General features: G+C 45.2%; 1 protein-coding gene across 1 annotated transcript in view; it reads left to right on the top strand.

Moving 5' to 3' along the window:
* The window catches only part of ADAMTS12 (ADAM metallopeptidase with thrombospondin type 1 motif 12), a 103356-nt gene extending 88594 nt beyond the window's left edge, over positions 1–14762 (top strand). Inside the window, exons 18-23 of the mRNA XM_033164729.1 lie at positions 1253–1463; positions 4154–5260; positions 6133–6285; positions 8352–8525; positions 10942–11189; positions 14059–14762. Of these exons, the coding sequence (XP_033020620.1) occupies positions 1253–1463; positions 4154–5260; positions 6133–6285; positions 8352–8525; positions 10942–11189; positions 14059–14206 (2041 nt within the window). The 3' untranslated portion in view covers positions 14207–14762. The remainder of the gene's footprint in view (positions 1–1252; positions 1464–4153; positions 5261–6132; positions 6286–8351; positions 8526–10941; positions 11190–14058) is intronic.
* Positions 14763–15870: the final 1108 nt, after the last annotated feature.

Below are 15870 nucleotides of genomic sequence, written 5' to 3'. Positions count from 1 at the left end.
CACGTTCTGTTTCTCATCGCCAGCTGTCCATCATTCAGAAATGGTTTGTCCAAGTGAGACAGAGAGTTTGTTAATACATAATTTTTTAAATACTGGTTTTCTTTCATCTGAAGGTTTTTTGAAAATAGAAGCACAGAAACAGAAACGATTAACTGGGCACCTGCTCCCAATTAATCAGACACCAGGTCGTCTTCAAAGCAGCCCTTCTCTCATATAGGATGAGGACTGTAGCCTGCCTTGCTAACTGAAGTAGTGCTGAAGTCTTGCACTAACTACCAAATTGGTGCAAACACACACACACACTGGGTTGTGCTTCGCATGCCATTTTCAGAATGTGCTAGAAGAGGCATACAACCTACATTCTGAATAGCAACCATCCCATGCAGAAGTAATCACGGGAGCTTCTTTGATACATAATGGGGTGTAGCATATGCCACCATGCTAAAGGCCCGTTTCCTAAATTGTATATCACAGACTTCCTGGTGCGATGGTATCTACAGGAGGCCCTCTCTTGGAGATTTGCAGCCATCAGATGATTGCAATGACCTTCTAATGTTGGTTCTTGGGTTTGTTTATAGGAAATATTTCTATACCACCAGAATGTGTAACATCAAGGTGGTGTACAACTATTAAGCATACAGCATCCTTAAAAACAATTCAGGTCATCATTAAAGTGGCTGGCTAATTAATTGAAACAGCTGCAAAGGCTTGTCGGCATAAGACGTTTTTCTAGAGAGGCCCAAAAGTCAAAAGTAAGGATGCCTCTACAGGAAGTGTGTTCCATATCATGGGATTTGTGATGCTAAACGCCTGACTTCTAGTGGAGGCCAGCTGGCCACTGTAACTCTCTGTAATTAGATCTTTGCTCCCATCTCTAAAATGGGTATAATAAGGGTCTGTTTCCAGGTGTGGTTATTGTGAGTGTGAACACGATAGGACATCACAAATAAAATATGATATGTGCATGATAGACAATAATGAAATACAGGCAACTAATGTTTTAGGTGCGACTGATAAGTGCACAATTATGATCCTGCACAAATTGGGGTTGCCTGTACTTCTGCTGAGCTGATAAGAGTTTGCCTTGATGCAGTTTCCCATAACCCAGAGGAGGAAAAGTTGCAAGCCTGGAACATAACATTTAAGCGATATACTCTTCTCAAAGTTACCTTTGTATTACTAACATTCATTCTCTGGTTCAGCATGCATGCCCTTTTTGATGCTCCCCATTTCTTTTTGGCTTGCTCTGAAGATGGTGGGCAGGAGAATGGCAGAAGTGTTCAACCTCCTGCGGCCCAACAGGAGAGAAGAAACGGACCGTCCTTTGCATCCAGGCAGTGGGATTGGATGAGCAAGCTTTGCCTGTTGAGAAGTGCAAACATCTGCTGAAACCAAAGACTTACCTTTCATGTAACAGAGACGTCCTGTGCCCATCAGACTGGACAGTAAGCAACTGGACTGAGGTACGTTCACAGCACACTGTAGTTGTATGTGTTACATGCTCAGACCTTGGTCTTTTCTTAAAGAGCTCAGAGCAGAGTACATATCCCAGTGATGCCTCATTCTTGTGGCAGCTTCAGCAAATGGAATGCATCGTGTGCCTTCAAGACCATTCTCATGGCCTATGAAAAGACCTTTTTGTCTATTGCCCTTGTACAGCGGGATGAACAAACAAGCCACAAAGTCTTCCATTAACCATTGTTTCCCATTTCCTCTAAACCAGGAAACTGTGGTTACCTTCTCTGGAACAATCCAGGATATTACACCGTGTTTTGAAGTTGATTTGATATCTTGGTTTGTTTCCCAGTTTGGAGGAAATGGGGAAACTGCTGTTAAAGGCTTGCTCACTATCTTGACTCATTAAGATGAGATGTAACTTTCCAAATGGACTCACAGAAAGCCTTGGAAGTTGTGGTTAATGGAAGACTTTCTGTTGCCTCCTGCCCTGTAGAATAAATAAGTAAAATTAAAACTCTGTGGTTATAAGAACTGTTTATTTCCCCTTGGCTGTGGAGTGTCAGGTTTTGCAGGCTCCCACCATTACAAAATCTTGGTTTGATTTTGCTGTGGTTAGTTACTAGCAGGTGCATAGCAGGTGTGTTGCTTCTGCCCTCGGTTCCTTCAAGCTGTTTTCTCCCGCCCTCCTGAAAAGAACTGAAGCGTGAGATTGGATTTGTGTACCAAAAATTCCTCTGTTGCCCATTTTGTATGCCCCATCAACTCCCTCTGCTTTCGATATAAATGAAAACGTGACGCTACTGTTAATTGAATTAAACTTGGGTTTAATTTCAGCTAATTTTGTTGATGGCGCATAAAGCATGTATGAATTACTGTACTCTGCTTTCAACAGAGCCGTGTCCCAGTTGTCTGTGGGGCAGGTTTGCATATGAAGCGCAGTTTGCGTCTGCTAAAAAGTAACTGAAGAAGTGTGCTTGAACACGAAAGCTCATACCAAGAACAAACTTAGTTGGTCTCTAAGGTGCCACTGGAAGGATTTTTTAAATTTTTTATTTTGCCAAAGAGTAGTGCAACTTGGGCAGGGTGATAAAACCACCTGCCCCCAAGCAGCATAGACAAAATGGACACCAAAGATCATAGGGGTTGTTGGGCAAGTTAAAATCCTGCTTCATTATGCAGTGTTTTGTTTTTCAATGTGGCTAATGAAAAGACAGATATCGGCTTATTCACAAGCTTAGTGCGGTCCGCATGTGGAGCCGAGACTGTGGCACTTTTTCTCTCTTTTATAATTTCTTTTATTGAAACTTTTCAACATGCAATACAATAAAAGCCAAACTATTCTAAATAAAAAGAGGGGGGCATAATATAACAAACACACAAGAAAGAAAGAAAGAAAGAAAGAAAGAAAGAAAGAAAGAAAGAAAGAAAGAAAGAAAGACAACACAGAAAAAGCGGAAGAATAAAAAATATCAAAGTCCCCTATCAGAGGTGTATCTTAATCCTTGCCCCCCACAAAAGGTGGTGGACCCTCCCAGCTCTCACCTGGGAGCTTCCTGTTCTTCTCCCGGCCTCCCACCCTGGGAGATCTTCCTTTCCCTGCCTCTCACAAAGGGTCCTTAATCATCTGTCCATCACCTTCTTGTGTGGAACCTCATTAACTGAGTTGTTGTTGTTCAGTCGTTCAGTTGTGTCCAACTCTTCGTGACCCCATGGACCAGAGCACGCCAGGCACACCTATCCTTCACTGCCTCCTGCAGTTTGGCCAAACTCATACCAGTCTCTTCGAGAACACTGTCCAACCATCTCATGCTCTGTCGTCCCCTTCTCCTTGTGCCCTCCATCTTTCCCAACATCAGGGTCTTTTCCAGGGAGTCTTCTCTTCTCATGAGGTGGCCAAAGTACTGGAGCCTCAACTTCAGGATCTGTCCTTCCAGTGAGCACTCAGGGCTGATTTCTTTAAGGATGGATAAGTTTGATCTTCTTTCAGTCCATGGGACTCTCAAGAGTCTCCTCCAGCACCATAATTCAAAAGCATCAATTCTTCGGCGATCATGGTCCAGCTCTCACTTCCGTACATTACTACGGGGAAAACCATAGCTTTAACTATATGAACCTTTGTCGGCAAGGTGATGTCTCTGCTTTTTAAGATGCTGTCTAGGTTTGTCATTGCTTTCCTCCCAAGAAGCAGGCGTCTTTTAATTTCGTGACTGCTGTCACCATCTGCAGTGATCATGGAGCCCAAGAAAGTAAAATCTCTCACTGCCTCCATTTCTAACTGAGTAGAGGACATAAAAAAAAAAAAAACAGAACGAAATGTGAGTATAGGTAGAGTTAACGGAAGGGGGGGAAAGCTAGAAATCATATAAAATAAAAATAAGAATAAAGATAGAAGAGGACTTCCAGTTCTCCATCTACCAATTATGTAAATAAAGATTATTCTTCAATCCCAGGCATCTTAAGTTCCTTCATTCTTCTTTCCACACAAAAAGTCCAAAAGGGCTCTTCAATTGTTACTCTCTCTAAAGGTCAAGCATAGTCTTTCTCCGGTCCAAAACTGTGGCACAAAACCAAATACAGCCACTGAACTCTGCTTATGGGTGTCAGGACCGTCTGGGTCTGTGCAAGTATGCATGTATGCAAGTGTACAAGGTGAGAAGTGGGTGAGATATCTGAATAAATGTTATTTATTTTGCAGTGTACAGTGACCTGTGGTGGAGGTATACGGACTCGTAACATCACCTGTACCAAGAACAATGGAGAACCATGTGATTCTTCAAAGAGACCCCATTCTAAAGCTCTGTGTGGCCTCCAGCAGTGTCCATACTCCAGACGATTGCTGATACCTAATTTCAAACTGCATGGTGGAAAGATAATCAGGAGAACTGGAACAGATCCCAGAAAAGGCCCTGGGGTCAACTGGCCAACTACCAAACCAAGCCCAAGAATCCTTACAACAACAAAAGGACTTGAGCCCAGAAATGTTACTTTGATGCCTACATCCTCAAGCATTGCAAACTCTTCCGAAAAAGAAAACTTGGATGTAAAAATATTACTAAGTAATTCCAGTGGATCAGACTTTCCTAAAAATTGTTCCTATGTATTTAGTGACGGCACCTTACTGCAAAATAGTACTTCCGGGCCTGCTACAAATAATTCAGGTGTTTTGAATTCTACAAATTTGGGGAACATATCCCCCATAAAACCATACAATTCTTCAGATGTTGGCTTTATAAACAGGGACTCCTTTACCACTAATCCCAAGTCTTCAGCTGTAACCGCCAGGTATTTAACGGAAGAATCCAGTACCATGTCTAAAAGTGCAGATGGAGAAACAAAAAATAAAGCCCAGAGCAAATGGCCAACGAGAGGTTCTCCTACTACCATCACTGATGGTAATACATCAAGCAACTTGCCGACAGATGATCATGCAGACAGTTTTAGACACATTTCTGTTACTCCGGTAGCAGAGGTAGGAATTTCCATGGCAACGATAGGTCTCAGAGGCCTTAATGTTCAAATAAATACACCTGCAAATACAACAGCAGATCCTGTCACAGTACAACCAGCGGTGCTAAATGATACTTCAAGAGACAAGTTTGCAAATAGAACAAAACCAACATCCTCTGTGGATGAGGCATCTGCTTATCCCACACAAGGTCCATTTCTGCAGGATACTGACATGCCAAAGACCTGGGATGAAGCTTCCAGGAGAATTTTGTTGAATGACTCTGAGCCAGAGCATCCAATGGAGTCCAGGAACTCACCCAATGATGCCTACTGGTTGGTGGGGAACTGGAGTGAGGTGAGTCTTGAGATTTCATTCTGTTGACTATAGTCACTTCGCTACCGCCTTTATCATTATTTCAGCTGCATTCCTAATGAAAGCAATTATCTATGCACAGTGTCTATAAACCAGCCTTTAAAGGCAGAGGGCCTTCTCGGTAGTGGCGCCCGCCCAGTGGAACGCCCTCCCATCAGATGTCAAGGAAATAAACAACTATCTGACTTTTAGTAGACACTTGAAGGCAGCCCTGTTTAGGGAAGTTTTTAATGTTTGATGTTTTATTGTATTTTTAATATTTTGGTGGAAGCCACCCAGAGTGGCTGGGGAAACCCAGCCAGATGGGCGGGGTATAAATAAATTATTATTATTATTATTATTATTATTATTATTATTATTATTATTATCATCATCATCATCATCATCATTATCATTTGGGCCTCTGCATACCCATTTTATCATTCATTCAAGATGTGGTTGAACTGAGTTGAACTGATAGAAATGTGAGGAGGCCGTGGTTTCATACAGTAGCAATTAAATCCCGAGGCATAAATGAGTTTGCCCCTTTGCCCTTCTGATGTTGCTGAACTACAACTCCCATGATCCCTAGCCATTGGCCATGATTGATGGGAGCTATGATCACTCGCCTGCAATTTTTTTTCATATTGACTGTTTTGCACCAGCCAGCCAATTCTTTGGCTGCCAGCTTTTAGTTACGTATTTTATTTTGTAGTATGTGCCAGAAACAGCTGGGGGGTGCGATGAAATGAGCTTCTTTCCCCATTTACTCTCTGCTTTCCTGGGCTGCAGATGAAGTGCTAGATTTGCATCTCAGCAATGCGATTAAAAACATCAAGTCTCAAAAGACCTTTATTTCTGTTTTGTTTTTGCAGTGCTCCACCACGTGTGGTGTGGGGGCTTTTTGGAGAGTGGTGGAATGCAGCACCAAGAACGAATCCGATTGCCGGCACACGAGAAAGCCTGATCCGGCAAGGAGGTGTTACCTCCGCCCATGTGCCCAGTGGAAAGCAGAGGACTGGAGCAAAGTAATTGTGCTTTGGAAACAAGTCTTTCCAATTTTGCAGGGTCTTTGAAAATTATTATGATGTTAGGTATCTGGCTTTTAGAACTGGAAGGGGCTTCAATGTGGCAAACTCTCCGACTCTGATTTCTTGATTATTCAAATTGCAGCTGTTTTTCTCATCATAAAAGATTGCTTATTATTATTATTACTCCAGGAAGCTGGTCAAAGGCACTATCTGATTATAACAAGCCAGGAATATTAAGTGTGGGAACTTACGTAGTCTACTTGCTGAGGCAGGATCAGTGTTGTTGAAAGAACTGAAAAGTTTCACTTCCTTGGTCCTTGATCTAAGTTTTGGGCCCAGTACCATATTTTCCCTTTTCAGTCTCACAGAGGTGGGGGCTGGATAAAAATCCAACAGGAAGGGAGATATTGCCCAAAACATTTTTTTAGAGGAAGTTGCCTTTCATATGAAATAATTAAACAATGAACAGGGTGGTGATACAATGACTACTGCAATCGTAGTCTATTGCATCTGTAACTGTTTAAGATAAAACCTATTGGGGAAAGAAACTACTTTTGCTGTTTTTATGGACGTTTATTGTTTTATTTTATGGATGTTTATTATCGCCAGTGGAAGTAGATAAATAGGTACCGCTGCGGCGGGAAGGTAACTGGCGTTTCCGTGAGCTCTGGTTTCCGTCACGGTGTCCTGTTGCACCAGAAGCAGTTTAGTTATGCTGGCCACATGACCCGGAAAGCTGTCTGTGGACAAACGCAGGGGCGTCGCAGGGGGGGCGGGGGGCCCTAGGCAGCGCCCCTGCTGGGGGTGACACACTGGGGGGGGCGCCCCCGCCCACTGGGCTTTAAAAAAACTTATTTTATTTTATTTTTTTAATTCTTTTTAGGCTATTTTCGGCACTGCCGGGGTGGAGCCGCAGGGGCGGCCAGCGAGGAGGGGTGTCACCCCCCTCGCTGGCCGCCCCTGTGGCTCCGCTCCAGCAGCGCCGAAAATAGCCCCCCCCCTTCCAGCGGCGCAGCTCGGCATGGAGGCAAGGGGTGGGCCAGCGAGGTGGGTGCCACCCCCTCCTGGCTGGCCCGCCCCTTGCCTCTTTGCCGAGCTCCGCTGCTGGCTGGCTTGCGGAGCCGGGACATGGAGAGGGGACGTCCCTCTCCCTGCCCCGAGTTGCGCTCCGCCAAGGGAGCCCAGGTGGCGGATTCGGGAGTCTTTGCAGCCCGCAAAGACTCCCGAATCCGCCTCCCAGCACCCCTTCGTGCAGCGGCTGCTCACGCAGGCATGAGCAGCCGCGGCACGAAGGGGTGCCACCGCCGGGTGGCGGCTTCGGGAGTGTCCCAAAGCTGCCACCCGGCACCCCCGGGGGCGGGGCATTGCGTGTGTCATGACGTCATGACGCACGCACGCACCACGATGCCCCGCCCCCAGAGGTGCCTCTTGGCTTCCCGCCCCCGGCAGCCAAGGTGCTACGAACGCCCCTGGACAAACGCCAGCTCCCTTGGCCTGAAAGCGAGATGAGCACCGCAACCCCATAGTCGTCTTTGACTGGACTTAATGGTCCAGGGGTCCTTTATCTTTTACCTAACTCCTGATAGTGTGGGAAACCCATTGCAGATTCTCTTGTAGCTTACAGTAGAAGAGCAATGGCTGGATATTGCTAGAAGCTGCTTGTCCGGAAGCAGCCTGCGAGATGGTAACCGGCCCAAGTTCACTTGGGAAACTTCATGCCACTTCATGCCAGTTGGGGATTTTGAATATTTCTTATGAGAAGGGCTGCATTGCTTACATGGCTTCCTAACACTGCCTGTTATTGAGATGTGCCCACCATTGTGCCAGTCCTGCGCTGCCCCCTCTGCTACTTCACCCTGTCGGTAAGCAGCAGCAACCCCAGCATTGGGAAACCAGGAAAGCGGACCCACCCCGCCCTGCCCCAACAATTGCTACTGGATTTGGACCTAGGTTTCCCAGCACTTCCTCCATCACACTAGGCCTGTAGTGCAGTTGCCTGCAGATCCCTGCCAGGGCTCCCTGACACTGCAGAGACCATCTCCTTCTTGTCCTTCTTTCTACAGTGCTCCTCCAGCTGCGGAGGCGGTTTCAAGACCCGCAGTGTCCTTTGCCTCGATGTTCACAGCAACAGAACCCTGAGGCCATTTCACTGCCAGTTTGCAGGACGCAAGCCGCCACTGAACATCAGCTGTAACGCAGAGCCCTGCTACGAGTGGCGGGTGGAGCCCTGGAAGGAGGTACGTTGCCTCTACGGCAAGCTATTAGGCTGAGTTATTAACTGCTAATTGGGGCCACCACCTTGCCGACAAAGGTCCTTATAGTTAAATCTATGGTTTTCCCAGTAGTGATGTATGGAAGTGAGAGCTGGACCATAAAGAAGGCTGATCGTCGAAAAATTGATACTTTTGAATTATGGTGCTGGAGGAAGCTTTTGAGAGTCCCATGGGCTGCAAGAAGTTCAAACCTATCCATTCTGATGGAAATTAGCCCTGAGTGCTCACTGGAAGGACAGATCCTGAAGCTGAGGCTCCAATACTTTGGCCACCTCATGAGAAGAGAAGACTCCCTGGAAAAGACCCTGATGTTGAGAAAGATGGAGGGCACAAAGAGAAGGGGACAACAGAGGACGAGATGGTTGGACAGTGTTCTCGAAGCTACCAACATGAGTCTGACCAAACTGCGGGAGGCAGTGGAAGACAGGAGTGCCTGGCATGTTGGTTCATGGGGTCACGAAGAGTCAGACATGACTAAACGACTAAACAACAACAACAACAACAAGGGCCACCACTGTGACACGCCGCAACATTATGTGCATTTAATCTCAGTGGAAGGTGCACAGCTATCACCGAATAGCTCTTCAGTTCCTCTTGGGGCTCATTTTTGACATATAACTGCTTGAGCCACAGCTTGAGTGGTCCAGAGCTGCCACCCCCAACAGCCCAACAACCCATCAACCCCAGGCCTGTGTGGCACCAGTAGTATTGCCACCAGCCTTTTAAAATCACCACGCTTATAAGAGACAGGAGAGAGGAAAAGAGTCTGCCAGATTTGGAAGGCTGGCCAGATGAAAAAGGGCCTGTACTGTTTGAAAAGAGAAATTTAGCATGCACAACTTCATATACCCCAACACTGAGAAAGAAATGATCGTGACAGTGAATGGGGCATGATGGATCGTTTTGCCCCTCCCCTGCAAGCTTCCCCCTCTCCCCCCCCCAATGAAGAAGGTGCCTTTCTTGCTCCACATCCAATGCAGATTAGCAAGCCAGTAATTTCTTTTTGCATGCCAGTATTATTTTTTTTGTAGGCAACTTAAACTGATGGAATACACGCAGTTTGTGGATCTAATGTGTAGAACAAGAGAACAAGAAGAACATTCATTTAAAGAAGACTGGAAAATGTTTATTGAATATATGGGGGGGAATTGTGTACACTTGAAAACGCTGGCAGCATTAAGATAAATTCAACAGTATCAATAAGTTTTGATGGAAGTAATAATGGATTACTGAACTGTTTAGTTTATATAAAAGCTGCAGGGATTTATGCTATGTAAAATGAACCACAGAAAGAGAAGAAGGGAAGTCACTGATATTTTAAGGTTGTATAACTGCCACTGGGCCCCATCTGATAGATGGTATTTTTGTCTTAAAACAGTAAGAGTCAAAACACTTGTTCCCATCCAGTTTTTCTATATTACCATCCTTTCAGTAATTTTTAATATAGTATAGGATTTCCCTACAAAGGGAGTTTGGCATGCGAGTATTGTAATTTATTTTTATTAGACAATATGTTACATATGTTTCTAACTGACTTAGTTGTTTCTAGAGACACCTGAGATTTCAAGTATTTTGATCCAAGTATTGCCCAGCCCACCAAAGCTGCTGTATATGCAAATTCTAAGGTGCCCACGTCAGAAAATTATTACCAACAGTGAGTTTCCAGTATTTAATGTTGTTGTTCAGTCGTTCAGTCGTGTCCGATTCTTCGTGACCCCATGGACCAGAGCACGCCAGGCACGCCTATCCTTCACTGCCTCCCGCAGTTTGGCCAAACTCATGTTAGTAGCTTCGAGAACACTTTCCAACCATCTCATCCTCTGTCGTCCCCTTCTCCTTGTGCCCTCCATCTTTCCCAACATCAGGGTCTTTTCTAGGGAGTCTTCTCTTCTCATGATGTGGCCAAAGTACTGGAGCCTCAACTTCAGGATCTGTCCTTCTAGTGAGCACTCAGGGCTGATTTCTTTAAGAATGGATAGGTTTGATCTTCTTGCAGTCCATGGGACTCTCAAGAGTCTCCTCCAGCACCAGTATTTAATACATGACAGTAAATAAACATAATGATATAGTTCTAAGTTTGGAATTCCGAAACCACCTTTTTAAATTTGTAACTGCATTCTCAGCAAGGATAATCTCAGTGTTATTGAGCCCCAAAGGCATTTCCTAAGTAGGGAGTTTATCTTTTGGAAATATGACCCTGATATAAAAACTGGAAGTCCTCTCCGTAAGATGTGTTCTTAATGATGTACACTGCCTGGGGAATCTTTTGATACATAAAAATGGAACAAATAAAATAATAATGGTACGTTTATTGTTGCAACCTCCCCTGGGACCTCATGGTAAAATAACAACCACAACAGTAATGCAAAATGTCTTCCAGTGTTCTGCTTCATGCGGAGGAGGCATTCAGCAAAGAGTGGTGGAGTGTGTCAACGTGGAAGACAGCGCCGCTCATGCCCAGAGCCTCTGTGAGCAGAAGTCCAAGCCTGCGGGTTCTCGGAAATGCAACCTGCGAGAATGCGTTGGTAGCAGAGGTGGGTGTCTCTCGACAGCAACAAGTACAAAGGAGCCGCCTTCCTTCAGAAATCAGCCAGATGCTGCTTCATTTGCTCCGTCCCTGTTTAGCTGGCAAGTTTCTCGAGGACTGCATCTTAAGACCTGGGTCAACACCACTGAACAATAGCTAGGTGCATGTTGACGGTATATCAGTTTCAATTCCCAAGAAAGGTTCAGAAGGGCACAGAAGGGCTTTCCCCTTGTCTCTGGACTGAAACTGATTTGGAATTTAAATGCCTGCCATTGCTCTATTGTGGCACTGACACAGGTCTTAGGGTTATGCTACAGACTAATGGGGAATAGTAATTAGAGCTGCGGAATGATGGTGTTCTTACTGAAAACGGGGGATTTCTTCAGATGCATGGCTTTCTGGATAAAAAACTGCAGGCATGAATCGGGTATTCATTGGCACATTCGACTTGGTGGAAATGTTATCTGTCTTCACCCCAATGCTTTCAGTGGATGCATGCATAACATGACTGCGAATCTTCTATCCACCATCTGATACAACTAGTCAGACAGGAATGCAAGTCTTCCAGGAGAAACGTGCCTTAGCTGAGTGGCAGAACACATGATCTTTATGGTCCTTGGTTCAATCCCTGTTTTCTTTCGGTGGGGCTGAGAAAAACTCCTGGCTGAAACCCTGGAGTCACTGCCTGACAGTTTAGACCAGGGTTTCCCAAACCGGGGTCCCCAGCTGTTTTGGGACTACAACTCCCATCACCCCTAGCTAGCAGGACCAGTGGTCAGGGATGATGGGAATTGTAGTCCAAAAACAGCTGGAGAGCCAAGTTTGGGAAACCCTGGTTTAGATAAGGCTAGAGGTAGACGTAGGCTCAGTGAGAGGCAGCTTCCTAGAGCTGGATCAGGGCAAACATGCAGAAGGGAAAAAGTCAAGAAAAACTCTGCAATGACTTTCTGGAAAATATTGCTCATTTTTGTATAGACATATGGTATGCATGATTGCTCAGATAATGCTGATATATGCTCCATAGTTATTGTATTTTTAGATATGTGGGATATACATAAGTCCATATGTTGATCTCCCTCATTTTTCTGCATCTGATAACTAAGGCTCTTGCTTCTTTTTCCAAAGTAAACTCTACAAAAAAGAAGCACGCTTGCTTTTATGGTACCTATAATTGAGTCACAATTTCTGTGGGAGTGGGGTGCTTCAGGTTTTTTTCTGTAGAACACATGTGCACATTGGTAAAACACCACACAAAAAGAATGTTGATGCTGTCATTCATACAGTCGCATCAAGATTACGGTACCTTTTTGCATTGTTCTAGCAAAGCACACAGGTGCCTAAGTAGCACAGAGGGAGGATGCAAACACACAGCAGAAGCGGAAAAGCTGCAGCAAACTCTGCAGTCCCCATTCTGGCAGATGATTACAGAAATTATCCTAGTTCAGGCTTCCTCAAACTCGGCCCTCCAGATTTTTTGAGACTGCAATCCCCCTCATCCCTGACCACTGGTCCTGCTAGCTAGGGATCATGGGAATTGTAGGCCAAAATCATCTGGAGGGCTGAGTTTGAGGAAGCCTGTAGTTAAACCAGAATTCAGGGAGACTGGCAGAGTGAATGACAGAACCAAGAAGGAAATTATATGTGAGAAATCATCTCATCCATAATAACAAATAAAAGATATGCAGGATGCTGAATTCTTCCATCATTGCACTATTTCATGTTTATTTCTTGTGTGGACTCTATGAACTTGACTATGTGAACATATGAAGCTGACTTACACTCAGGGCTTAGCCACCCTTACCCTCCAGAGCTTTCCCCACAAAAATCCACTCTTTAAAGCTGAATTGGAGCAAACAGCAATCCACTGAAAACCTGAATTGACGTTCTTTCTGATTGAGCAGTAAAGAGCAGGTTGCCGTAGGGAAAGCTCGGGGGCAAACACACACACACACACACACACACACACACACACAAAGAGTGCTTGGACATGGAGCTTTAAAGTGCAGACCTATGCCTGGAATGAGAGAGGCAAAAGGTAAGTGTGACTAAGGCCTTTTGTCAGACTGTTGGTCCATCTGTCTCAGTATCCTCTGAATACTGAATAACAGCCACTCTCCAGGGTGACGACAGCCTTTGCCAGCCTTACCTGGAGATACCGGGGATTGAACCTGGGACGTTCTGTGTGCAAAACAGATGCTCTACCACTGAACCACAGCCCCAACCCACAGCAATCACTATAGTCAGTGACTAAAACTTTGGTCAGGGCAGGGATGTGGAGCCTGCAGCTCTCCAAATAATGTTGGATGACAGATCCCATCATCCCTAACTGTTGGCATGCTAGCTAGAGCTGATGGGAGTCCGATAACGTCTAGAGAGGTTTGGAGGGTGGCAACATAAGAACGGGCCTTCTCTGCAGTGGCTCCCCATCTGTGGAATGATCTCCCCAGGGAAGTTCGCCTGGTGCCTTCATTATACACCTTTAGATGCCAGACAAAACAATTCTCTTTAACCAGGCCTTTGGTTGATCCGATTTACATCCGATGCCCTTTTAAAGGGGGGGGGGCGTGTATTGGGTTGCTGTTTTTCTTTTTATTAGGTATTTTGTGGTTTTATATCTTGATTTTATTCTGTGAACTGCCCTGAGACCCCTGTGTATAGGGTGGTATATAAATTCAATTTTAAAAAATAATAATAATAGAGTCCCGCAAGTTCACCACCAGTGCTTTCGGTGATTAACAGCACACTTAGACTGCAACCTTAAGCACACTTCCTAGGACGAGAAGCGCCAGCGAAAACTATGGGACTTACTTCCAAGTAAGCAAACATATGGTTATGCTGTCAATTTCTTTCCTTCTGCCTCTCTCTGATGTCCTATGGTGTTGCCCTAACTCTGTAGGCACTGATAGCTACTGCTGTTTCCTTTTATGAATGTGTGTGGGTGTCTTTCTTCACTACAGGTTTCCCTTGCAGCAAGGACAGGCTGTCGGCGAATTTCTGCGAGAGGGTGAGGGATCTTGGGAAATGTTTCATGCCATTGGTGAGGAATCAGTGCTGCGCCACTTGCAAGATACCCGGAGATGCTAACGCAACAGGACCTCAAAAAGCGACCCATGCCTGAAACTGCATGACTGAGAACTAGGACTGCTAAATCAGAATGTGAAACGGAAGAACGTGATCCAGCAGAGGGTAGGGAAGCTGTAGCATCCCAGAGGCCGCTGGGTGCCTGCCCCAGCCAGCATGGCCAAAGGTCAGGACTGATGGGAGTTGTAGTCCAAAGCCGAAAAGCCAAAGACTAGTGGGGTGGAGCTGCAATGCTAGCTTCCCAGCAGTGGTGGCGCTGTGGCTTACCAAGTGGGAGAGGGTCGTGGCAGCAAAGAGGGCAGGGCTGTGCAGACACCAGGATGCAAGAACTGCAGCTCTGCCCCAGCAGATGAGCCACAACTGCCTGAAGGGCCGCACCTTCCCCACTCTTGCTAGAGAGCTACACTGCCACTGCCACCGCCACCATGGAGCCACAGAACTATAATGCAGTGGATTTGAACCGTCTCCAAATCCAAAGATCGCCTGTACCCTTTGTCCTGATTTGCAACGTCGGATTCACTTATTGTGCTGTCTGTTCTGCATTATAAGATTTTCACCTTCACTGTTTATTTCCCCCTTTCCTGCCTTCTTCCCTCTGCTTTTCCACCTCTATTTAAAAACACACACACCAAAAAATGCTTTTGGTGCCATGCCGGAAGTGCCTCAAGATACTAAAGAGTTGTCATCATAATCACAGTAAACCTAGTTATTTTCCATAAATTGCCACCTTGTTAATTCTGGATTTCCATGTGGGGAGATTAAGCCTCAGAGGGAAGTTTGAAAAATAAAGGCATCAAAACAAACCTACCTTACCTGGAGATCATTGGAAATCCTGTCCAAGGTGAGGTTTGTCATGTTCTTTTTACCTTTATACAGCAGCTTAATCGACACATATACCTCTAAGGCAGTGTTTTTCAACCTTTTTTGGGCAAAGGCACACTTGTTTCATGAAAAAAATCACGAGGCACACCACCATTAGAAAATGTTAAAAAAATTAACTCTGTGCCTATATTGACTATATATAAAGTAATTCTCTTGAATTTTTCAATTTTTCCCACGGCACACCAGGCAACATCTCGCGGCACACTAGTGTGCCGCGGAACAGTGGTTGAAAAACACTGCTCTAAGGGACGAGCAATTTTTGTTTTGGTCTTTAAATATGGTGCTATTATACCACCACGGTGCTAAAACTTGCATGGTGCCTAAAAACTTCTGTAGAATGGGCTGACAGATGTAGTTCTAAATCTACACCTGCTCTGGAAATTATCATTTGGGCAAGGCGTTGCTGTGCAATGCTGCCATATTGCCTTTTCGAGAGTTATGTGGTGTATTTTTCTAAAGCGGCTTCAGTTTGTAAAATACAGAACGTTTTATAACCCCTCATGAGAATAAAAAGTATATCTGCTTCTTTGATGCTGGAAAGAGCTGTAATTGGGTTTCTGCATGAAAGGGCATCTGTGTGCGTGAGACCAAGGTTTGATGTGCTCAAACAAGATTCAGATAGATGGCCACTTCGAATGACACCGTCACGTGAAGGCTGCTGTGTGCAGAAAGCGGCATGGATGCCAGCCGGTGGAGTTGAGCCCTTGTGCATTCCGCGTTGAGAAGACCCGATTCCCTAAAGCTATCTAGTAAGGTGGTACACAAATCTGTATAATAATATTTCACATTTATGTAGTGTCCTGTCCTCCAGGAATCAAG

Source organism: Lacerta agilis, chromosome 11, assembly GCF_009819535.1.
Source record: "Lacerta agilis isolate rLacAgi1 chromosome 11, rLacAgi1.pri, whole genome shotgun sequence".
Taxonomy (NCBI): domain Eukaryota; kingdom Metazoa; phylum Chordata; class Lepidosauria; order Squamata; family Lacertidae; genus Lacerta; species Lacerta agilis.
This window is presented reverse-complemented; position numbering and strand designations above follow the sequence as displayed.